This window comes from Cyprinodon tularosa, unplaced genomic scaffold, assembly GCF_016077235.1.
Source record: "Cyprinodon tularosa strain WSP-4 unplaced genomic scaffold, ASM1607723v1 ctg740, whole genome shotgun sequence".
NCBI classification, from domain to species: Eukaryota; Metazoa; Chordata; class Actinopteri; order Cyprinodontiformes; family Cyprinodontidae; genus Cyprinodon; species Cyprinodon tularosa.
In genome coordinates, this window is record NW_024039497.1 from 201,721 (window position 1) to 227,617 (window position 25,897).

A 25,897-nucleotide genomic window follows, 5' to 3' on the forward strand; every position below is an offset into this window, starting at 1 on the left:
AGTCGCATATTTAATGACTTCAGACTCGACTGAGACTCGTGATTTCCGACTTGTGAACAATATTTTATCCCAGTGTAAAAACACTTATTCAAGTGTTTTTTGTTTTACTAACTTGACTGATCGCCGCTCGCCTTACAGTACCCGCACACAGAAGAGGTAAAAAAAAAAAAAAAGTAGCACTTGTGGCCAGTATGGCCCCACACTCAGTCTTTGACACAAGGGGGAGCAAACAACTCAAAGACCCAAACCGTGAAGCACTCAAGTTCAAGTGTTTTATTTATACAAGCCACAGCAAAAGTGGCATAATAAAACAGTCCTTTTCTTCTCCTGATAAAACCTAAAATTCAAGAGTTTTCCTTAAAAATCAGAGGCTGGAAGTTGGGCTCCGCTTGTTATGCTGCTTCTGGTGCGAGTGATCGGCCTGGAGCACCCACTGGCTGATCCACAGCTGACTCTGCGGGCTCCGGCACTGTCCCACTCCCTGGCGTGCCACACCCCTTTCCAGACCGATCCAGCTAAAAAGAGAAGCAAGGAGAACGCCAGCATCCACGCGCCAAAACCCCGTCGGAAGATATATTCCTGTTTATGCTTTAAGCGAGGGGGAGCGCTACTTACAGGCGCGTCCGTCTCTGTCACCTGCAGATTCCGTTCTCCTTCTCCTTTCCTTCAGACTCCTTTTATGTCGGCTTTAATCAGCCCCCGCTCACACCTGAGCGCAGCAATTACGCAGCGCAATTAATGCACTCCGCCTCCTCAGACAACTACTTCAGTCCAGTGCGCATGGATTGTCACAAGGGAAAAACAAACCAAAACAAGCAACCCAACATGCAGGACAAATTCAAAAGTCTAAAATAAAGGAAAACAATCATATAAAAAAGAAACATCAAAACCTGCAAAGCTCAAGAAGAAAATACAAAGAAAAACAAATCATACCTTCCTCTCCAAACATGCAAAGCATAAAACTAACAGTTAAATGAAAGAAAACCATAAATCATATTTTTCCCTGTGCAACACACTGACGTCACTGAGGCAATAGTACGTGACATATATGCCTGTGCGCATGCATGCATGCAACCCATACAGGTATGGAAGCGATGATTACCCCCCCCTGTTTCGGTCCCACCGTTCATAATAACCTTTGACTACAAAAACTTTACATAAGGCGGGAATAAAAGAGCAGCAAACTGCAGCTTCTTTAGAAAAAAAATACACGATGCTTGGTCCAACACATCTAATTTTATCAGCCACAGTGCAGTGCAGGTGTACAGCCAGGGACATCACAGACATAAGGCAATAATTCAGGACCTTATTATTTCATGCAACCTCCCCTTGTTTTTGATCGACAAGCCCAGCTTTAAAAGCTTCATGGCAGTGGTAGAGGAGAAATATGTTGTGAATAATGTTGTAAATTGGCGCTAAATAAATAAACTGAATTGAATTGAAAATACTGCCCGCCAAGTCATTAAGTTACAAAAAGTTATTGCCACAATCGTTCTGTTATAAAAGTATTGTTATTGTCCTGCTATTTGTTTAGGGTTTTTCTTTATCTCTTGTAGTTGCTAACCTCATATGTATTAATAAAAGGCAGGATTGTGATTGTTTTTTCCCCACAGTCCTCATTTTCACTTAAAAATAAAAGAGCAGACATTTACTGCTAAAACTAGAAAAAGTTGTAACCATAAACGTCAGGTAAATACTGTAAGAAAATAGTTTTTTTTTTTTTTTAAAAACTACAAATGCAAAATTTATCTGGAAAAATTTTTTGCGTGTGTGCTTTTTTTAATTGTATTTTTCATTTAGCAGTTCAAGATAATGATCATTCCATAGATATAATAGCGACCTTTAAGCTATACCGTCTCAGTGACAGAGATGAAAACACAAGGAGAAACAAGCAAGCACGATAAATTATTGCACTTTTTTTAATTAATCAAGTGATTAGAATTTTTTGTGCGATTAATTGATTATTGCGACGGGCCTTCTCAAGACTTGAGACTTGACTTGGACTTGAGCTCTCAAGACTTGAGACTTGACTTGGACTTGCAAAAAATGACTTGTGAACATGTCTGGTGCAAACACATTAGACCCTTGATTTTATTTCTAGAAGGTTCTTTAAAAAAAAGGCATTTCCTACTTTTGCTACTTAGGATGCATCTCTATTTCTGACTTTTAAGTCCTTATGTTTTTATTGATGACAGGTTTTCTTGGTTTCTCTCATGTATTTTCTTGCTTTAAATTTTTTTGCATTTATCTCGTCTAAACTTCTTGCTCTGATATTAATATGTAAAGCACTCTGAGCAACATCTGGATCGTTATATGTGCTGTATACATAAACTTGGATTTGATCTGCTGTAAGCTGTATTTTAATAACGAGAACAAAGGTCTGGGCTAAATGTAATCCCTATTTATATTTTTAACAATCAAAGCTGTAAAAGTGCTAATTTGGATCAGATTCACAGAACTGACAGTTGATTTGTCCTCCTGCCTCTGTGTTTCTGGTTAACGTCGGCCTCTGCCCGAGCTGCTCTGCTGTCAGTCATCAACACTCACACCCAGGAATGATGTAATGGAGAAAGGGCTTTAAACCAATCTGCCAAATTCAACACAGAGAAACACAGTTTGCAACAGAATTTGACTCGGAAAACAAGGAGCTAATCCAAGATGTCTGAGCTGATGAGCTAAAGCTTCCTACTGAGGAATTAACCATATTCTATTTTTTATGTCACCTATTTAATTGATATGCTGTATAGATCAATTTATAAAAGGAAGATTCTTCAGGCATTGAAAGGATAAATGGATAATGTTAAAGTGACTGCACCCTGATTGTAGTCGGGCTCCTTTTCTTTAACCCCAGAAATGTTCACAGATAAAACTTCCTGTAAGGATAACTCCAAAGAAAAAAACAAGCAAACTAGACTTTAACACTTAACTCTTAATCAGAGCAATCATCATGCTAGACTTTTACCAGATAACGAGGGCAAAGAATAAAGAAGAGCCTTAAATGATAGTTGAATTAGTTTTTATAACCTACGTGCGGCCGTCTAATCAGCCGCAGCAGCTGTGGAGCAATTACTGTTATTGTTTCTGTGTTTTTCCACTCTAGTTTTCTATTTCTATGGCTCTAACAAACTGTATCTTCATCTAACACTGAGTGGTAACACAAATGTTTACTCCTCCAAACACACTGCTTAGAATATGGTAAAAAAAAAAAAAAAAAAACGTATGCGTGCTTAATTGGAATTATTTGAGGAATATAATTGAGGAAATTATTTCTATAAATCTAAACACAATGAGGCTTGTTTTGGTACTTTGTTTTTTTATTTTAATCACAAAGTAAACCTCTTTATTAGGAAGAAGTTAAATTAAAAGGTTTAACCCTTTAAAGCCAATTGTATCATATTTGATACATGGGTTTTTGACACCTCTACATCATCAGTGTTATATTTTTATTCTTGAAAATCCTCACTTGAACAATAAGTTGCATGTAGGGGACAGAAAACGTTTAAAAGATGATAGAGAGATGTATGTATCAAATTTGATGCAAATAAATTATCTTATTTAAGTTATACAAACCTTTTATTGATGTAATTCGTCAAAAAGTTCAATGACAACTCTAATAAAGTGTCAATTATGTAATGATCCAGGCTTTATAGGTTTAAATTAAACGCTGTCAGATGGAACAGATTTAGAGAGGATTTCGTTTAAAGCCTGGCAGCTTTGGTTCTGTTTCCGAGTGTCATCGGAACCTGGGACTCCTTAGTTACCTTCGAACCAAAAACATCAGATTAAAGTTTTAGTGACACGTCGAAGAAAGGATGTTTTATCTCAATGATCAGAGGAAGTTTAAAACATCACTGCTTAACTTTTGAACATAGCATTGTGGAAGCTCATTGGTAGAATTAGAAATAAGAACACTTGAAAACGATTCACATTATTTTATCCTCAGGAGGGGGGAGGCATTTATTGACAGTTCAAATTCCTACAGCTGTCTTACACACTTCATAAATCCAGCGCTACATCCTCAGACATCTCAGTTTTTAGTAATTGCCTCATTTAGTTAAAAACTTTTCTTGTCAATATTTAGCACTTGGTGTGTATCGGTGCTCTTTGTGGGCTGCTCTTTTCTAAAACTGTCCTCATTAAGCAAGTTTTGGATTCTTCTCTTAATTGCCCCATTTACACTACCCTTGAAAAACCGTGCCGAGACCGGTCCGAGCTCAGTAACTGAGATAACTTATTGTGTGTAAATGGAAAGCAAACTGAACTGAACCGAGCTAGACACAACCGAACCGCGCTAACTGCAGACCAGTTCCAGAGGTGGGCTCGGCTTGGTTTTTCCCTGGCTCGGTTCTCTGATAACAAGAGCGCATGAGCAGAACGCGTCATCTCCGTCTGGCCGCACATCCCGATTCACACTCCATTCCAGTAGTTGGCGGTAATGCCCCTCTGGAAGTTGCTTGCCAACCAACACAAAACAGAAGAAGAAGAACGACTATAAACAACAATCGAAATCTTCTCCATGCCACATTTTAAATAACACCGAAGTACAGCAATAATAATCAAGCATAACTTTCTGAATGTGACGGGCGCCGCCATTTTGATTTGCTTGATTCCCTCCGTCTTCTTCTTCTTGTGGTTTATGGCGGTTGGCAAACAACTTTTGGTGCATTACCGCCACCAACTGCTTGATTTCCTCCTTTAATACTGGCAGTAATACTGCAGATCGTCACTAGGAGGCGAGGAGTCGAGGAACCGAGATAGCGTGACGTGTCAACGGTCGTCAGAACCGAACTTGGCCTGGTTAACTGATCCGAGCTTGGACTCGGTCTCGGTTTTTCAAGGGTAGCGTGAATGGGGTAAATGAGTCATGTGACCCAGAGCTGTGCTTTATGGCAGCGTGAGCTCCCCTTTAACATTAGAGCTAAGCTAAAAGTTGTTGTTAGGCAACAAACCAGATGAAGGGTGACACTAACCCGACCAAACTTTTGATTTTGGGAAAAAAAACATTTTTATTTTTTTTTAATTAATTTTATAGTAAACGTTCAGTATTTTTTGTTGTATTGCATCACTACTTCAATACTGATTGTTTAATATCAACTTATTGAAATTGTATTCGAGAATTAAGGTTGACCCAGACATTGTGATCTTTGTAAAAAAAAAAAAAAATCAAGATTATTACTATAATTTTTTTGTAACTGTTAATTCATAAAATAACAATACTGTTAAATTTGATACCAGTATATATTGCCTCTGAAAAGCATGGAAAGTACTTTAAAAGATGAAAGAGAGAGAAAATGGTAATTGCAGAGGTGAAATAATGATATTCTTCTCTCTCTGCAGCCAGGGTCCTCTCTCCTCCATCAGAGCCGTCATCAAGAGAAGTAAGTAAAATGTTTTTTTCATGATCTATAAAGAGTATAGATTATAATAAATTGTGACTACAAGCATCAGTACAAATTAATTCAAGTTTGACTTGGATTAAAAGCACTGATTTGTTCTTGGTTTTTGGGATGATACAGATTTCTAGTTTCAGTCCATAATTTAGAGGCTGAATGACTTGCAGAATTCTCCTTTTTAGGCATCAAATCTGAGCTTTTTAAAACTCATGAATTTATCTAAGCCCTCATATATTGTTCTGTTAAACCTAGGGATGGGAATCGAAAACCGGTTCCGTCTGTTCCAATGCCACAGCACCGTTTAGCAGCTCGCTTAATGATTCTCTTAAAAGTCCCAGGCAGCACCAGAGCCTAGCGCTCTGGGCAGCGCGATTTATGTCACATATTTTATGCAAGTTACATACACAGCATTCAGTAAGCAAGTACGACGTGACCAGGTAGTCTAAAACAGCAAAACAGAAGCGGTCAAAGTGATCGACAGTCTGGCTTCATTTTAAGGAAGAGCAATGTGGTAACAAGGCGCTTTGCAATCATTGCAAAGTGGCAATTACATCCGTGGGACGAAATACATGCAAAAACACCTGGCATAAATTTAACGAATGTCAGTGTTAAAATGTATGCCATCCGTTAAAATGGCATACATTTTAACAAATGGCGTGTTTTTGATGCTTCCGGACAGAAGCTAAAGTTACGACCAGCATGGAAGGCAACTCTTGTGCAAGTAGTTCGTTTTATATCACTGGCTGTGCTTAATGAGGTTCATAGTAAATAATATGCCATTTCTGGAAATAAACCAATTTCGTACCTCTCTTTGGGGTTGTTAAACATGCTGCGAAGTTGCTCCGCAGTTCAGAGAGCAAGAGAAAGGTGAGGCTCGTTCATTTAAATCAGGGGGAGATTAGTTTATTTCCTGAAATTGTACAGTAATGCTTTTTCATTAAACGGATGCCTTCTCCATTAAATATAGATGACTGTGACGAGACGGGTAGCCTGGCTGGCTCAGAGGCTGGCAGCTGCCGTTCACTGCCTTCTGTTTTCACTGAGGCAGGCAGAAATAGAATGTCTCAGGCGAAGGTAGACAAATGTCACCATGCACTTATCAAGTTCATTGTTCAGCGAATTGATAAGGAATCGAATAGTTTCACAGAATCGATAAGGGAATTGAAAATCGTGAAAATCTTATTAATTCCCAACCCTAGTTGTATTTTTTCTGGTGCATTTCCTAAAGGAGGAGTTTTGATCAGAGCTGATTTTGTGCCAGTTTACCGATGCATCTTTACCTTGGCTGCTGTTAATTTACACCTTAGTAACTAAGTTAAGCTGCTGTTAAAACTCTACAGCAAAGATTTAAAACTAAAACTAACATTCTGTTTAAACTGAGCTCAGGTTTGTTTAAATATATTCTAACTAAGTCTGGAAGTTTTTACCTAATTTTAACCCTTTTTTGTAATAAAAGCTAGTTTGACCTCCATTTTGATTTGTCCCACTGTAAAATATAAACCCTTTCTACATTTGGTTTACCTTTAGATTCCCATTGTGCGGCTCTAAAAGATGGTTTTTTTAATATCTTAGATGCTCCACGTGTTTCCCTCTGCAAAGTCAAAGTTTAAAAGCTTATTTTTTTCCACAATGCCAGACATCTGCCTTTATGTTCTGTTACTGTAGCAGAGTCTAAAAAGCAGCTGTTTGAATCTGATTTATTAGCAGAGAGCTAATAGAAGAAGATAAGACTCCATTATGTTAAATTATCTCTAACTTCAAGTAAACTATTTAAACGCATAAAGTTTGTCTCCAAAGGTTTCTGGCAAAGCTTCACCTCTTCCTATCTGGATGGAGACAAACAAAGATCTTTAGTAGCATTGGAAAAAAAAGAAGAAAACATTTATTAGCAGACCTACTTAGAGTATGAGCCACTTTAAAACATCTAAACCAACCCTGGTTCGGTTTATTTAGATGTGATTTAGATTTTAAAGCATTTCTTTGCTATTTTAAAGTTTTGCATGATGTTAAACTGATATTGGTCCATTATTTGAAGCATTCTACTGGTTTTTATCATCATATTATCCAGGTTAATCTACTGATAACCCAAAAATGATTTCATCATTCAGAAATCCAGAAGGCAATTATGTCTGTGTTTAATCTGTTGATCTAATCTAATTGGTACTTTTTGTTTTTTTGCCATCTTTCCCATCAGCATCAAGGTCCACCTCTGTCTTAGAGACGCCCAGAGACAGAGAAAGAGACAGGAGGTAAAACTACCAATGATTAATTATCGCTCAGCAAAAGGAAATGCATTGAAGCTGATGTCCAGCAGCATTTAAAACTCAAACGTTTATCAATCATTAATTATTATGCTTGTTTTAGATGTTGAGTTTATCTGTAACTGTCCCCATTTTCACTCATTCAATTACTTCTATAAGCAGCTTTTGAATTTAGGATTAATTCAGCTGCATCATCTAGAACCTCCTTTTAGGATTTCGTTGAGCCTGAAAAGAAATTACATTTGAGGTGCAGAAGGTTTTCAGTTTTAGGGAAGTTTATAGGGAACAAATTCTGATGATAGCATTTTAGAATCATCAAACAAGAACAGAACAGGTTTTTTATTAACTTTGTTTTAAGCAGAACCTGAAATGATGAATTGTTTAATTTCTTTATGCATACATTTGTAAAAAAAAAAAAAAAGTACATTTTTGTTTTTAATGTTACCGTCTGAGGCATTTATTCTTAATTGATCTGATTCAGACTACAGATACAGACTAATCGCTTTGATTTGAACATCTTTGATTTGACTTCCTGTTGCTTGTTGGTTGCTAGGCGACCAGAGATCACCATCTTGGCTGCGGAGCCGCTTCCCTCTACATCCTGGTTCCCAGGAGCTGTTGGAGGAATCCCTCCTCCTCCTCCTCCACCGGCGCAGATCTGGGGACCCACGATCGCTCCGGCTGTTCAGGTCAGACTCCTTTGATTGGACACGAAAACCTTCACCTCCAATCAAGATGAAACCATCTAACTGTGACCTGCTAGTGAATTTAGACTCTATCAGTTCTGTGTTCCACCTACTTGGAAAACCTCATCTTAAAGTTTCCCTTTGCTCATTTCTTACCGTCGTTTCCTTCCTTCCTTCCTCAGCCTCCTCCTTCCTACGAGGAAGTGATAAGAGAGAAAACACAGGAGCAGGTTCTCCTTCCTCCTGCCTCCTCCTCACCGCCTGTTTCTAGAACGACCATTGCCACCCAGACCGATCCAGGACCTGCTCCCAATCCTCGCGGTAAACTAGAAAGCTGATTGGTCGCTCTTATAGGTTTGTTTTTGTGTAACAAAAGCAAAATCTGTTCCTGCTCGTAGAAAGAAGATCAGGGAGACCGCCCCGCCCCCCTCCCCCCTGCACCATCAGATCATCGGATACAGATGACCTCAACATCACCTCCAGCCAATCAGCTGTTAGCTCCTCTGAGACAAACAGCGTCACCTCAAACACACATCCTCTGCCTGTAACACACTCCTCCACACACACACAATGCTCCGCCTCCCTCAGTGAGCAGCATTTATCTTCACTACTGACCTGTGGGAGTCAAACCCACCAGTGGGACCAGAGTTTACCTGCTGAGGAACTGGCTCCTCCTCCTGACGCGTCCACACATGTCCCATTGGAGCGCCCCAGGCCACGCCCTCGTACTAGGCTAGGTCGCCAGCCGGCCAACGAGGTTAAAGTCCAGACTTTGGTTAAACTGCGTGAGGACGGTCTGGCCACCTTAGCGGCCCGGGCAGCCGGCGGACGCACAAACCCAGAGGGGAACCAGGGGCCGTATCTGCAGGAGCTGCTGGAGGCGTTCAGCTCAGACGACTGGGGATTCCCTGATCCCCACAGCGAGGACAGCCAATCAGAGAGCGGGGAGGAGGACGGCGAGGACATGGCGACTCTGAGAGCGAGGATTCAGGCGTTTGAGCAGCAGGTGGCCGATGGGGGCTGTGGAGACACTGCAGGTGTCCATACGGTGATTACTGAGGGTTCAGTCGCTACAAGACCTGAGCCTCGCCCACGGCCTCGTCTCCTGGGGCAACCGGCCAAATCAATCCCACCTGCCATCGCTCCAAAACCCAAAAACCTTCCAGCTGCTCCCAAACCCTCCAGCAGGGCATTCTGGGAAGATGGAGGAGTTGCAGGGGAATCGGGAAAGCCAGGAACACCTGAAGTCTGCCCTGTGGAATCTCACCCTGAAACCCAAACTACTGCGGAACCGTCATCAACCAGAACCACACAGTCTGATCTGGGATCAGAACTAAAGCCCTCCATCACAGCCAAACCACAGACTGCTACAGACCCTCTCCCATCAGGTACGCCTGTCCCCGCCCCACGGCCACCTCCGCCCAAACTAACGCACTCCATCAGCGCCGGTTCCTCCCCACCGAATCCCAGGGCGCCACGCAGGCCCCCGGTGGCCCCCAGAGCCAGCCTGGGAGCCTCACAGCAGGAAAAGAGCTCTGAAGAGGTCGGAGGTGACGCTGTGACCCAAACAGGTAACATTTTACACTTACCGACTGTTTTTAGGCATCTGCTTAATATTTATCTGCAGTTTTTCATCATAGATTAATCTTTACCTTCCAAGAACATTTTGTTTTGCGTTCTGAAGACGATTTGAAGTCGTTTAGACTTCTAACAAAAATCAGATTAAAATTAAAACAATCAAATTATTTTTTGATAAAAATAAAAATAAACTCCAAAAACCTTCCCTTTATAACTTTAAAGCAAAAGGTCTGCTTCTCCTGTCGGTATCTTTGAGTCTTTTGATGCTGCTTGAGTTCGCTCACTCTCCATATTTACGTTGTCGTCACGGTTCATTCAAATTGAACACGAATGCGGCCTCAGAATCAGGTGATTTCCATGTCCTACATAGGAAAAGGCGTGTTCGCATCTTTGGTTACCTTGGCGACGCTTCGGTTACCATTGCAGCGCTCCAAGGCAGCGGCCAAGAGCAGCTCCTCTCGACAATTTCACAAAATATGCTGCTTAAAACGATACAAACTAAACATCAAACCCGCGTCTATTATCGCCAACGCCTGCTGGAGCTACGGTACCAAAATGTTTCAAATACTGACATTTTTGACGATTTAAAAAGCTGTGACGTGCTACGGACGGATGTCAGGAGGACAACAGCGGAAAATAACGGACGGAGGAAGAGATGCGCGAGAGAGGGGAAAGCGGGGCTGCAGAGAGGGGCTAACTGCAAAGCTAAAGAGAAATTCCCCACAGACCGCCGCTTCCATCAATCCTGCTCTCCAACATCAGCTCGCTGGAAAACAAAATGGATCATCTTCGACTCCAACTCTCTTCAAAAAAGGAGATATGTAACTGCTGCGCCATCATTCTGACTTGGTCTTGGCTGCGTACAGCAGTACTGGACGGTGTTGTTGGCGTGAGGGAGCCGATGCCGTACCGCACCGATAGAAACAAAGAGGTCTGCAGGAATGGAGGCTCCTCTGAGACTGTTCCCAGGTAGTCTTCGGCATCCAGAGGGGAAGCACTGCCCTCTGCAGGTGAAAATGAGGAGAGCATTCTAGATGCTTCTCTGCCAAATGCTGAAACATCCCCAGCCGGCTCCTCTCGACCCCCTCCGGCTTCCACACCTTCTCCAGCCTCGTCTGTTGCTGCTAAACCTGCCGAATGGCACCACTGCTGCTCCAACCATGTCATCTCATCAACCCAGGGGGCGACCACCCTCACAGCTTCATCATCATCGTCCTCTTCCTCCCCTGAGCCAGGAGAAGCAAGTGCTTCAGGAGCTGGAGGCAGTAGCAGCAGCTCAACAACAACTGCTGCTTACCTTATCAAGGCTGCACTTCTAGAAACCGTCTAGAGAGCTGTTCTAAACGAAATTTCATTTTGTAATAGAAAATAGCAATATAAATCTAATTCTTTTTGCGAAGGACACATTTTGTGCGATCCAAATTCTGCGTATCATGCGAATGGTTATGCTGATTTAACTCTCAAATTTGGAGCTTTGATGCACACACACTGCTTGTTAAGATCCCTGTTTCTGTAAGCAGATACTTGCAAAGGTCTCTGGTTATTTCCCAAATATTTGCAAGAGGGAAATGCCCCGCTTCCTGTTTACGCTGCCTAACAACCAGATAGGCTAGAAGAGCAGCAGCTGCTGATAAAGAAGTGAAGTTTTTGACTGGGCTGCACCTTCAGAAGCAGTCGTTATGATGATCTCTGTTTAACTCTCAAGAAGAATGATATTTTGATGCTTTTCCTCAACTGTGGAAGCTAAAAATATAAAGGGATCAAATTATAATGAAGGAAAGACTTGAATGATAAATCTGGAATCAACAGCTTAGGTCTAGTTTTCATCCTAAACTAGATATTTAATCAGATTTGAGCACAACAGAAGCCTTTTGTGAAAATTTTTGTTTTTTTATTCCTTTTTTATTTTCAGTCTCGATTTTTAACTCCCAACTCCTCCTCTGTGTCGTGCTGTGATTTTCTTTATGTAGCCTTAATGTTTTTTAGTGTCTGTCTTCAATCACTTCAGAAAAAATCTACCTACAGGTATAAATAAACAATCCTTGGAAACTGAACAAGTATCACAAATCATTTCAATAATCACTTAAAACTTGACTTAAAAGTGTCAGCTACTGGTTCCATGGTAGCAACAGTATACTGATGCTCATAGACACAAACAGATTAACAGGTGAGCAGTCAGCACTTTACTCTGATCAGGTGTAAATATGGCCACAAACAGGTGGAGTCATCATGGCATCTGTCACTGTCATGGTTACATAATAGAGCAAGTAAACAGCCAGAGCATCTTTGTTTGAATGAAATATCCTAATGAATAGAAACACATCAGCTTCTCAGTGAGGAATCCAAAAACTGAATGTTTAGATTTCTTTTTTTTTTGTAGATTTTCTGTTATTTTTGACTCATTTTAATTTATAATTTCCAGTGTTTTATTTTATTTTTTACACTGTCACAAGTACAGAGCAATGAAATGAACTTTATGCATTTAACCCATCCCCTTGGGGATGCAGTGGGCTGCCATGTGCCAGGGAGCAGTGTAGGGTTAAGAATTGTATTGGGAAAAGTATTCAGCTGCTCACACCAGTTAAATAAACAGAGATTGGTGGATTTCACGCAATCAGCACATTTATTCATATCTTATATTTGCAAAGAGAGAGCAGTTCATCATATGGCCCTTATTGCTTGGTAATCAGCCCTGTTCTGCCTGAGCAGCGTTCGTTCCCCTTTACTTACAACAATAGAAAGTAGTCAGAGTCAAAAGAAATTACAGACACTTTGGTTAAACAGTAAAATGTTATGAATAAACCTTGAGAAAGAATCTGTCTTGTTTTGAGAAGAAGCTCTGCTGCTCTACAAACATCCTCACAAAAGGAGAACTGTGTGGCCTTGCAGGTGAAGTAGACTTGGCTAAAACTTTTACAGTGAGTAAATAGGATAAATTAATATATGAAATAAGAGAAATCTAAATTTTCCGACAACAGGGTCTTTGCTCATGTACCCAGCGGAGCTTGAACTCAGAACCTCTGGATTCCAAGCTCAATGCCCTAAACACTAGTCCACCACTCCCCTACCTCTGCATTTAACCCACCTGCTTGGGGAGCAGTGGGCTTCCATTGTGGGGCACCGGGGGTTAAAGGGTCTTGCTCAGAGACCCAGAGTGGCAGTCTGTGGGAGTGGGTTTCAAACTCCCAACCTCAGGATTCCAAGCTCTAACCACTAAGCTACCACTCCTCCTGATAAAGCTTATTAAAAAAACCACAGCAGCCATAAAGTTCTCAACACACATTAAGCCAATAAGATGGTTTAAAAACAAAACAATTAAAACAAGTTGGGAAAAAAATGACTGATTATTTAATTATTTTTAACTGACCGTCATAAATTGTTAAATGTATTCATGTTGTATGGAGGAATGACTTTATGTGCCCACCCTTAACCTGCAGGAAACAGTTTATTTCTGGCTGTTTTTTCACAATGTTGTTTTTTTTTTCCTGTTTTTGGTCCAAACAAGGAAAAACTTCCCTGAAGAACGGATAATAGATGGTTCATTCAGGAGGAGTATTTGCATGGCTGAATGCAGCCAACTGAACCTGTGTGGATAAACGGAGGTCGATGTATCAAATACAAGTTATACAGAAAGCAGCTTTACTCATTTTTGTTTAAAAAAAAAAACATGCAGATGGAAAACTTTTCTTAGGTCCTCCTTTCTTTCATCATCACTGCAAATCCTTTAGCAATCGTGAGTGCTCTTTCTTTTTCTGTTGCACAACAGAAGTTGCCTGCATGACATAACCAGTCTGCATATGCTCAGTTTAAAATATTAGTTCAGATATCCTCGTTTACAACGTGTCATAATTCGGCTTGCTGTTGTAGCAGCACATGTAGATCAGGTTCTTCTCTGCAGACAGCAAAGCATTTTATCTCATGCATGTCTGTAACATGATGCTATGGTGCACATATAACAGAGCAGGGATGAAAGGAAAGTAAACTGCTGCTGCCGCCCATCGGCCGGTAGAGAACTGGTTTGTCTGCAGCCTGAGCGCAGGTGGAGGACGACGCTAAACTGGGGAGCTGTTGATTTCATAGACTGTCTTCCTGCTGCAGAGAGATGTGAAATTTTATATCATTTTATTTTCAACAAATGTTTTTCTTTTTCAAATTTCTAATTTTCCAGATTTTATTTTTAGATTTTTATTTTGTTATTGGTTTTTGACATCTTATTTATTCACATAAAAGTTTTTCTATTTTTTTTATTAAGTTTTACGAGTTACATTCTTTTCAAATTACCTTTTGCAGATCACATTCTCTACACTTTAAAGCAAATAAACAATCCCACACGATTGACCAATAGAAATGTTGTTGCTAGCGTCCAGCAGACCAATAGAAAAGCGTGTTTGCTCCCTCCACAGGAAAGCCCCCCCCTTCACAGAAGTTAATTCAATTTATGAAATTGAAATGAAAACAAACACATTTTAAAAAACTTAAAATTCAAGTGAATAAATAAAATTTGAAAAAATCTATTAAAAAAAGTTTAGAAATAAAAACTGAATCGTCATTTTCACATTTTCTTTGCAAATAATGGAGCTAAATTCACTCCATAAATGTTCTGAATTCTGACTTTCATTTGCTCTTAAACATTTATATGTCACACAGTTAAAATATCACCAAAAATAAGAAAAAAGTTAGTAAAAAGAGCTTTAATTATATATATTAAATGATTTTTAATGTTTTTTTCCCTCATTCTAGCTAAAGGAGGAAGTAGCCGTTCCACGGTCAAACCGGCAGCGCCTGCTTCCCCTCGCAGAGCCAGCGGTGAGATTACAGTCCCTGCAGTGTCTGTGTGTGTCTTTGCGTGATCTTTAACACTGATCTGGATGTGGCTGCAGCACAATGGTGTGTTTGAGAGCTTAGAGACACAAATGCAGCTCATTCATTATGCTGCAGAAACATGCAAACGAGTGGACAGATTTTATGTGCTGCGTGTTTGTATGCGACTGCGTGTTTGGGTTCAAGACAAAGAGGGAGGATTGTGTTATGCAATCTAAACTTGGTGGGAGTAAAATGGGATGATTGTGTGTGAAGAAACAAGCCCCCACTGTTGTTGTGGGTTTAAAGTGTGTATTGGCCCTCAGTGTGCATTGCTGGCTGGGCTTTCGGCTGGTTTATTGCCTCTTTAAATTAGGCTTGTCCTGAACTTGTTGTAGAAATCTCACCCTGCCAGTATTTAGACTGGTCCATGTCCGCTCTAAGAGATAAGTGTTTATTCTGCAGAATATGACACTGAATTTCTGCCAAAACATTAAAGTTTCCTAGAGTCACTTAAAAAGGGAAGGTTAAAGCTAACTTGAACAAAAAAAAGATAAGGTTGTTTATTATAAACTCTCAGCTGCATGAAAAATACAAATATTTTAATTTTTTTTAAAAGCCAGTCAGGCAGCAGCAACTCAAAACATGCAGTCAGTTGTTGTGCTTTTAGATGTGGAGAAGAACAGCTGCTGAATTTCACACTGAGCATCTAAATGTGCAAGAAATGGGATTTAAAGAGACTTGGAACAGAGCTTGGATGTTTGTGCTTAATGTGGCTGTCTGAGTATTTCAGAAACTGCTGACCTGCTGGGTTATAAACAACCACAGCTCTGTTTAAAGATAATACCCAGTGAACAGCTGTGTGAAGGAAGAAACATGCTTTGTTGATGTGGTTTGGATCGAAGAGAATCTAGAAAGGGTAAACTGGACAAAGGGGCTAGAAAAGCAACATTAGGTCAAACAAGCTAATGCTAAGCTATGCTGAATATAAGCAAAGCTGGAGGCAGATGTAGGAGACCTCGCTAGCTGCTGTTTCTGTTAGAAAACAACAGGGAAATATTCAACATTTGATCATAAGACTGTAGAAATGATTGCGATGGAAGAGACGTAGAGACCAATAGGTCAAAAAAACAATTTTTTACTTTACAGATTGGTTGATTTAGGATTTAATAATTAAAGTGATAGCGTCAGTCATGTTGAAAGAGGATCCGTTTGCCTTTACGAAATGTCATTTTGAACCAAGCTAACAAAAAAAAATGAATCAAATAACAAAATAGAACTGAACTAGAACTGAAAATTAAAAAAAAAATTTCAAAAAATAAGACAAAAATTTGATATTCCTGAGTTATGAATCTATATTGAGCTAATATTCCATTTATTTAATCTTTTTGATATAAAACATTACGATGTCGGATATTCGGTTTTATTTTATTTATTTGGTTTTCTCTGTTTTGGATGCAGTTAATCTCACTTTTAAAGTTCCTAAGTTGATGTAAAGTCAGTTTTAGCTCAATGCTAAAGCACACAAACCTGCTCCCACAACAGTAGCTGTGAACACAAAGTAATCACCTCAAATATACAGGTTTGGAATCTGATCAAAATGTAGTTTAAATGGTGCATTGAAAACATTTTAGACCAGTAGAGGGAGCTAATGTATAACTGATCATCTAGCTGCACAGGGGAGAAGTTATAGAAATAACAGCAGAATAGGCTGGAAATGGGTTTTCTCCTTTACTTATTTATCATAGTGGGTTGATCTTTTATGTTTTATAAATATAATTTCTCATCTTCCTTTCACTTCCAGCTCCAAATCTGGCTCCCAAACCGACTTTAGTACCACCAGCACGTCCAGATCCAAACCCAGTCCCTCCTAAACCCACAGCTGTCAATCCTGTTGCTCCAACCAAACCGCCAGGACCGCCTAAACCACCAACACCAGCTCCAGCCATGAGGAAGGGCTCTATACCCCAGTCCAAACCTGAAACAGAAAACCCTCCAAACACAGCGTCCTCAGACACTTCTCTCCCTCTACGGTGAGAAAACTAAAATAAACTGAATCAGCGGCATCAGGAATACACCTTATGTTATGAATGCTTTATTAAAGAGGCATGGAGGGGATTTATTTAGATCAGAGTTTAAGCTAGGGCTGGGTGTTATGGCCTAAAAAAAAATCTAATTCTTTCAAAATTACTTTTAATTTGATTTAAAAAATTGTATTTTTTTTTTGCTAATCATTAAGGAAAGCAATAAATACAAATGGGTCACCATGTCTTTGGCTATGCGAGGGGGAACATCACTACCGCACCGCACTATTGGCAGCCGTGCTTCTTTTAACAGCTAGCTTGTTAGCTATCTGGACCTGGAACCTTTTCTTACACCACCCTAATTTGATTATTATTTTTTAAATTAAGGCATTAATTTGCCTTCACATTAATAAAATTTGATTATCGTGGCATTTAAAATGCCTTCTTTTAAGAAAAATTTATAAAGTTTATAAAAACAATTTTGTCAGATATATTATATCGCGATATAGTTGCCCAGAACTATGTTCTGAAAAAGGAGCTCGAGGCAGAGAAAAAGATAGAGAAAATATATATATATATATATATATAAAATGTCATGGGTACTTATTTCTAAGAGCAAAATTATTTCTAAGTGCACTAAAAGAGCATTAAAAAGTATTAAATTAGAGTTACTCATTCCTGTATAAACACCGGTGTGTTGTTAATGTTCACAAGCTGCTATGTGCTGCTGTTTCTACTGTCTTGGCTGCAGCTCGTTCATGTAACTGAACCCCCCACTCCCATCCTCCATCCTCCTACTAAACTTGTGTTTGGGTAGTAATGCGTTCTGATAAGCTCCAAAAGACACGTCATCATAGCAGCCAGAGTTATCGCTGGTGTTGCTATGAAACTAATGTTGAGAAGTTTATTTTCCCCTCCCAAAAAATCAACAAACAACCCAGCCACAGTTGCTGCATGCCGGAAATCCACCACTAAAAGAACTTTAGGCCCTGCTGTTCCGACAACAGATGATTTTATTCCTTTTTTCAGTACGAACTTCTCTCTCACCTGTAGTTATTTCATTTGCCATTTGATGCGACGCTGCCGATTGTCAAACTTCTTTAAATCGCCCTCAAGAAAAATTCAAATTAATTTAATCGATTTTTTTTGCCCAGGCCTAGTTTAAGGTTTGATAGTCGTTATTCTAGTTTAGTTTTTTTAGTCTTTAAAACCACAAAGATTATGATTTAGGATTCTGTCTTGGAGGAAATGCAGTTTGTTAGCATGTGTTGAATCTTTAAGCATAAACTGGTTTGATGGCCTCTCAGATCAGCTGGAAATAAGCCCCACAGTCTACAGAGCTTTTATTGTGAAATAATAATTTATTTTCTAAATTGAACATTTGTTCCCAGCATAATTAAAGCCTGACGGAGGTTTTGACTACTTGGTTTTCTTTCTTTCATCCTTTTTTTTTTTTCCCCCAAAGTCCACCAAGTGTTAAACTCCTCCCCCTTCGCCCTCCACCAATCAAAGCCGCCCCAGGGAGACCGCCACCCCCAGCCATCAACTCGTTCCCCTCAACCAATCAGATCGCTGCCTCCACTACACCTGCTGGACGATCTTCGCCATCACACTCCTCATCTACTCCCACTGCTAATCAGATGCAGACACAGAGGGTGGCAAAAAAAGGCCCCCCTCTGCCGCCTCGCCCTAAACCTGGACACCCGCTGTACAGCAGCTACATGGTACCCACACAGACACACCCAGAGATTAGTCTGTGACAAACAGATCTACGTTATTTTTTAGATCTGATTTTGATCTGGTTGTTTCCCAGAAACAGGAAGTCCTGATTGTCCTCGATGATCCGATCCCGACTCCTACAGAGCCCCAGGAGTCAAATGAAGGGAAGGATCAGAGCAGCGTCATCAGCCCGCCTCAGTGTCTCTTGGACTCGGACCCGCAGCCAGAGCCCGTCCAGGATAAGGAGAGCGAGTCAAAAACGGTCATAGAGGATCTCAACCAGCCAGACATCCAGGTACAACGCAGGAAATCATTGTGGTTTTAATGCATTTGTTTAAAAATATACTTCTTTCTATTCATCTTGAATGTATATTTATTTATCTATACTAATTTACATTTGTGCTGACCAGTGTGTTTTTTATTTTATTTTTATTTCAGCAATGTACCAATGACCTTCCGTAGCCCAAACTGATTCCTGTTCATCACATTTTGTTCCTGGATGTTTACTATTAACCGATTAACTAACTCGCTGTGGGACGCCACCAGCTGCAAAGTTTTACTTATATTCTCATTTCTATGGTTGTTTCACCGCCTGAATTTTATTGCCCTTTAAATTAAGGTTACCTCATAGAGGCAACTAGATTTTGAAGCCATATCGCTCATCCATAATTGAAAATGAGAAAAAAAAATCGCAACCTAAAATGGCAAATTGTGCTGCTAAACAATTTAAATGTGTCTTCATCACTCAGATGAAAACGGTAGCTGAATTGTAAAATATGAGATGCTGGCCTAAGGTGAAAGAGGAGAAATGTATGGCATCCGCATTAATGCATTCATTTTCATTTTACATTATTCAACAAAAAGCCACTAAATAATAGGGGTTTGCAAAATAATCGTCATGATGATGCATCGCGATTCTAATTATTGTGATCTACTGCATCAATTCTTGACGCCAAGTATCGATTCTTAATTTTAAAAAATGAACAAATAAAATACATGAATGTTTGGCGCACATCAGCCAAACCAAGTGGAATACAATTTCCAGTCCAGTAGATGTCGCTGCGGATGTGTTGATGCCCGCTGCTTTGTGTCACAAGCATTTCCGTCCGCGGGATACTGAGACCAGTCATTCGTAAACAAAACATGGAGGACACTAAGAAAATTCGCCAGTCAGCCACTGGTAAGGGCTGTATCCTTTTCCTACAGTGTTCAGTGAAAATAGCGCGATGCATTGCGATATTTCAAGTATTGTGATGCATTGTGATAGAATCGCATCGTGGAATGTGAATCGTGATTCGAATCGAATCATTACTTCTTTGCCAATACCCACCCCTGCTAAGTAATCTCCGTACATAATCCGAAAATCTCCCAGAAATAATACAAGTGGTCATTTAAAGATAGAATTTAAATGTAATATACCCACAAGTGGTCTGCACAGTAGAGAAGTGCTTAGCTCTGTTGCATTGCAGCAAGAAGGTTCTGGGTTTGATTCCTGTTCTCCCTTTGGGTTCTCTCCAGGTACAGCAGCTTCCTCCAAGAGTTCAAAAACATTACTGTTAGGTTAATTGGCTTCTGTTAAAGATATAGTGGAGGGTGTTCTTTTTTCCGGGTGGATCATCTAAATAAGTGGTCCTCCTAATTGTCAATCATTCTGGTGATATGTTTACGTAAGGCCGTCCTACGGGCTCGTCCCCATTTTCACTTACCGGTGAGTCTGACATAGTGGAAAAATTGCAAATCTTCTTTTGGAAAGTAAGCTTGTATGAATGAATTAAACTTTTAAATAAAACGTGCTGCTGTTCCTGTTTTCCAGCACCAGCATATGAAAACAAACACATTTCAGTTTTTATACTTTCTATAGTATTTATAGATGGTTTCTCTGCAGTTCAATAACAACAAAAAAAAAAAAAAATGAATGGGATTATTCACCTAACTCTCACTTTTGTACCTGAAAAAAATACATACTACTGTTTTTTAACTTTAAATGTAAATATTCTTGTTTATTTTGGATGGGGATCACGGATGCAGAGACCGTCTCTCTGCCAACTCAAAGATCAGCTTCTCTGATTGGACGAGCTTGATGCACATTCATGCTAGGAAGCTCAAAACACTGCGGCAGACGGTGGAAACACGCCGCAGGAGCTACAAACATAGACTTTGCATGAAAACCAGATGCCCCAGATGTTTGCTGTGTAAACAGCATTGATTTAATTTATCTGTTTGAAAGGAACAATATGATCAAACTTTCTAACAAAGGCATACTCATGATGAGATGCACAGTTTATATCGAATGCTTGTTTTCGTCTCAAATTAAAATAAAAAGAAGTAGATTTAAGCTTAAGTATACATCCAAACACACGACAATATGCCCTTCATTATTAAAATCCATAATATAATATTTACAGAGGCTCACAAATATCGGAGTTTATAATCCATAGTTTTGTTTAAGACCACTAGAGGGCACCATAGCCTGTTTATACAACTGAGGTGAAGAAATATGATGAGAATCAGGAGTTGTGCTTTGATGCTCATTAATCCCGTAAATACAGGAAGAACAATTTATAACAAACCAGACGCCTTCAGCTTTATTATGAATAAAGGCAGATCATAAGAAATGGATAATTTGAGCACTTAATGAAAATATCTTGATAGAAGACTTCATAATAGGTTTTACTTTTCTATTTTTATCGATTTTAAGAAAACCAGAACTAGTATAAATATTTCTGAACCTTTAAACCCGGAGCATGACAATAATTCAGTATCAACATATCGTGATCTTAATTTTGTTCAATAACCGTGATATGGCATTTCTAGGGCTGAAACAATCCGATTGATTAATCAATTTTTGAAATAATCAACTAATAAGTTTGAAATCGATTAATCGTTAATAGGAGTATAATGACTCTGAAATATGTATAGCAGACAGATCAACCCTCTTAGAGCAGTAATTATACCAAAATTGTAAAAAGAAATGTGTAAACATTTTGTATGAAAATCTTTTTCTTTTGTCAATATGCTGGATTCAGAACTCCTCAAGTGGAAAAGTTTTATTTTTACCTGGTTTCATTTTGGAAAAATTCTTCATTAAGGAACATTTAGCTATCAGATTATTAACCAAAAATATGATCAACAGATGAATCGATTTGCTAAATAATGGTTAGTTGCAGCCCTAGACATTTACAATATTTCAGTTTACTATACAGTCTATCATTATTTGTCACTGACTGACACTTTATAAACACATAAAACTGACTGGTTTTATGTGTTTATAAAGGTGGCTAAAATATTTCTATAAGTTTGTTCAATATAAATATTTTATTTTGTTTGTGTTGATAGTGGAATTATATCGGATTAACCAAACTTAATAAAATACTATGATGTAATATTTGGTCATGTCATCCAGTCCTGTTTTAGGCCTTTATTATTTCACCCTAACAGTATTTTCTTTCTTTCTGCAGTCCATCCTGCCTGCTGAGCTCAAAGAGCAGCCGGACCCCCCCGCAGTCAGGTCGGAGAGCTTCACTCCATGATCAATCCAAGATGAATCAGAACCACCCAGATGCTAATCCTGGGACCTCTGTGTGTCGTCCGTCTCTGCAGCGGGCCACGATGCGTCGCTCTGTTTGACTACGAGGGAGAGGAGGAAGGTGAGCTCACCTTCTCTCAGGGGGACGTCATCGCCCTCCTGGAGCTGGTTGGTGAGGAGTGGGGGCGGGGCCAGATCCACGGGCGAGCTGGGATATTTCCACTCAACTTCACAGAGGTGTTGGAGCCCCTTCCAGAGATCACATCGTCATCATCAGTAGAAACCACCAAACTGGAATCAACAGAACCAGGAGAGACGGAAAACTCTGGTGAGTCACAGAGATTATAATCTGCTGGAATAAATGTCCACTTTAACCAGAGACGGTGTCTCCGAAAAGAAGCTGGTAAAAGGAAAGATGTCTGTGTGTTGAATATCAAACATGTTTGATTTTCTCCCGACCTCACGATTCCTGATCTGGAGGTGGTCGTAAGAGGCTTATCACCGCTGGTAACCCCCCCGACTCACGACGCACAATTAGGCTGAAAGTCGGCCCGATCTGAAAATTCTCGCACGAAAATCACACAGTGTACTAGGGTTGTAAATCACAACCATTATGGCGACTTTATTCAGTATCGATTTCCTGACCGAACGATTGGATTATTTTCGTTACTCAAGAATACACCACAAAGATTAATTGGTTCATTTTTTTTTTTTTACCTTACAGGCTGTTTCAAATTTAAAATAAATTTAATGAAAGCTATAATATCGTTATGCATTTTATTTGAGAAACAACAGCAAATAACAGAAGTACACCTAGGCCTATGAAAACCTCTTTCACTGAAAAATAATAATACCCCTGCGTTATAGATTCTGAAAGGCTTTGTATAAAAAAAATACTGCACAAAATCAGTGCAATGAGTGTAATGCAATACCTCGGCTCCAGACAGTCGACATCCTCGCCCCCTCCGCAGACGCTTCGCTGCACCTCTCCCAAATTGTAAATGGCCGCAGACAGGAGGCCGGCTTGTTTTGTTTTTATGACCAAAATTGCGGAAAACAACTCGCAAAGATGGACCAGCTAGAAGAGCGAGGTGCGCAAGAACGCCGGGACCCTTTTTCTACCTGGATCCCCGCTATTATTCACCGTCATGTCCACCCCGCCACTTCCTCACCGCCTCAGCCGTATCTAGACCCACAGCGTGTAGCACAGACCACCCTTCAATATTGGGAATAAATCAAAAATGTCTGTGTCAAGCTCACTGCAACACACTGCTGCATATAACCAGGAAGCGAGGTAGGAGGGCGAAATAGGTTTAGCGCCACCCCAGCACGGGAGGGAGAATTACGTCCCGGAGCAAATGGATTAAAATAGACCGGAGGAAAAAAAAAACATGAATCGATACTCTTGCAGACGTATCGATGCATTGAATCGTCGGCTGTTGGATCGATGCACTGATACAAAACTATTATTTACACCGTTGTTGTGTTGTGCAACCGTTGCCCCACCTGCACGCCCTCTGTAGTATTCTAGATCTAGTCTTCATTGAAGCTGAACTTGGCAGAGATCTGTAAATCATCTCCAGCTAGAAGCTCCATGTTTCACACATGGATCTGCTGCTTTCCCAGGTTCTGTTATTCTGTATTTTCCACTTATCAAATACACTAAAACACTTCATCCAGTTATGTAGATAAAAGACATCAGACTGAAAATAGACACAGGGGGTCTCTATGGTTTTATAACAGTCAGGTACTTTGTACTGATTGACTGCTATGATATCATACTGATATTCTTATATTCCAGATTTATCTAGATAAAGCAAAATCCCTTTAAATATGTTTTTATAGAATTAAATGTGTTGGATTACAAGATGCTAAAATAGTTTTTAAAGATGTTTTTTTGTCAAATTTAATTTTATATAAACTTCTGTCATTTTTTTTCTCTCTTAGTTGCTTTTAAACCTATTTACAAACTTTAATTTCCTTTTTTTCTTCATTGCATGTTTATCCACAGTGACCGTTAAGCCATCTGAGTTAGAGGTGAGTGTTTCTCTACTTGTTTTCCATTTTTATAAAGCTGTTTTCTGTTAGTTCAGCCTGTCACAGCGGCTAAAACAAGTATTTAACACGCCACCATTTTTCTCAGTTAATATATTTCTAGAGGTGCTATTGACATGACATTTTCACCAGATGTCGGTAACAGTTCATGCAATCCACACATAAAAAGAAATCAAACGGCTGTATATCCTTGTAGATATGTATTAACGAATGCATTATCACGTTCATTAGGATTCTGTCAGTTTTCTCTACTTACATACGCACTAAACCTGATTTTATTTGTGGGAACAGACAGAGGAGTGGGTGGTTGCTCTGTTCGACTTCTCTGGTCAGACTGCAGAGGACTTGTCGTTCCACAAGGGGGCGCTGATTCAAGTGACGGAGCACATCGACGCTGATTGGAGGAGAGGTCGACTGGACGGGAGGGAGGGTCTCTATCCCGCTGCTTTCACACAGCCCTGTCAGGGTACAAAAATAAATCTAGACGACACTTTTCTAGAGTCATAAACACATTAAGAAATAAAAAATATTAGAAAGAAAATTGAAAAGTAAAAAATTGATTGGTGTCAGAATTTAAAACACATTTTTGCCTCTTTGGTTGTTATTTTATTATTATGTAAAAAGATTATTGGATGGCTAAAAAGGCTACCTCTGTTTTTTTTTGTGTGTGTTTTTTTTTTGGAATCAGCTCAACCAATCACAGGCCAGCAGTCTGCGGCTAAAGGAACAGCTAAAGCTGTGTTTGATTTCACCGCAGAGAACGAGGACGAGCTCACCTTGAAGGTTCTGGATTTAAACAATTTATTTTTTGTTACGTCGAATCCAGAGCTGCGCTCTTGTTTTAAACAATGGCTTTCATCCCGTTTCGTCTGTTGTAGGTCGGTGACATCATCACACAAGTTGAGTCCATCGATGAGCAGTGGATTATGGGAGTTGTAAGCGGAAAGCGTGGGATCGTTCCTAAAAACTACATTTCATTCCTTCGATGAGGAAGTTAAAGCCACAGCGTTAAGCAGACTTTTGGACCATTAACGACCCCTCAGGGGCGTTTCCTGGCTCTTTTTTATTCTAGTGTTTTTGGATAAAAAATTCATCCATTTCAGTGTTTTGTTTTGTTTGTTTTTTTAGACTAAGCTTTTTTATTGCCAGGAGCATTATTAAAGGACCTAAATCAAGCCAGATTGTTTTAATGGTGGATTACTAAACTGGAAAAGGAGAAACTTTGAATGTTTTCTTTTAATTTAGATGAACTGAACAGAAGTTTTCTAGTTTGCTGACAGATTTCCCCCTTGTTTTATCAGGACCTTCGTATTTTACTTTTTTACTCATCGTTTTACCTGATTGTTCAAGAACTGAATCTCATAAACCACAATCCTCAATTTTATCAAAAGATTTGAGGTTATCTGCTTCAATTATCATTTTCTCTTCTTTACTTCTTATTTTCTGTCTTCATTCTTTGTTTGCAACCATTAAACAGCAACTCATAATCTGTCAGAAAATAGAAAATATGCAATAAATTTACTGAACATTAATTGTGCAAATTTCCTTTTTTTCAACTTAAACATCTGGTTCCTTAAAATCAACATACCATTAAACTTTAAATCTTACAGCTATGATAAAGTACTGTAGTAGCTGGTAGAAGCTGCTGATGGGATGTAGTTTACAGACTAAATTAATCTAAACTTTATATTATGTGCTCTAATGCTACGTTCAAGCTGCAAGCAGCAGGAGCAGCAAAAATGCGCATGCTGCTTCATTTTTGATGCTTGTAGAAGTTTAGCCTCTTTGCTGCTTTAGCTGCACGGTGATAAAGTGGGTCTGATGCGCGTTGTGCAGAGCTACCCTATCCTTTCTT

General features: G+C 39.6%; 1 protein-coding gene across 1 annotated transcript in view; it reads left to right on the forward strand.

Annotated features, from left to right (window-relative positions):
* LOC119773074 (SH3 domain-containing protein 19-like) overlaps positions 1-25,574 on the forward strand; it is a 42,696-nt gene extending 17,122 nt beyond the window's left edge. The window contains exons 3-17 of the mRNA XM_038269889.1: positions 5,338-5,378; positions 7,588-7,642; positions 8,208-8,343; positions 8,523-8,661; positions 8,739-9,911; positions 14,659-14,724; positions 16,523-16,751; positions 18,208-18,466; positions 18,556-18,756; positions 21,920-21,969; positions 22,062-22,315; positions 23,999-24,024; positions 24,334-24,508; positions 24,731-24,825; positions 24,921-25,574. Of these exons, the coding sequence (XP_038125817.1) occupies positions 5,338-5,378; positions 7,588-7,642; positions 8,208-8,343; positions 8,523-8,661; positions 8,739-9,911; positions 14,659-14,724; positions 16,523-16,751; positions 18,208-18,466; positions 18,556-18,756; positions 21,920-21,969; positions 22,062-22,315; positions 23,999-24,024; positions 24,334-24,508; positions 24,731-24,825; positions 24,921-25,031 (3,010 nt within the window). The 3' untranslated portion in view covers positions 25,032-25,574. The remainder of the gene's footprint in view (positions 1-5,337; positions 5,379-7,587; positions 7,643-8,207; positions 8,344-8,522; positions 8,662-8,738; positions 9,912-14,658; positions 14,725-16,522; positions 16,752-18,207; positions 18,467-18,555; positions 18,757-21,919; positions 21,970-22,061; positions 22,316-23,998; positions 24,025-24,333; positions 24,509-24,730; positions 24,826-24,920) is intronic.
* Positions 25,575-25,897: the final 323 nt, after the last annotated feature.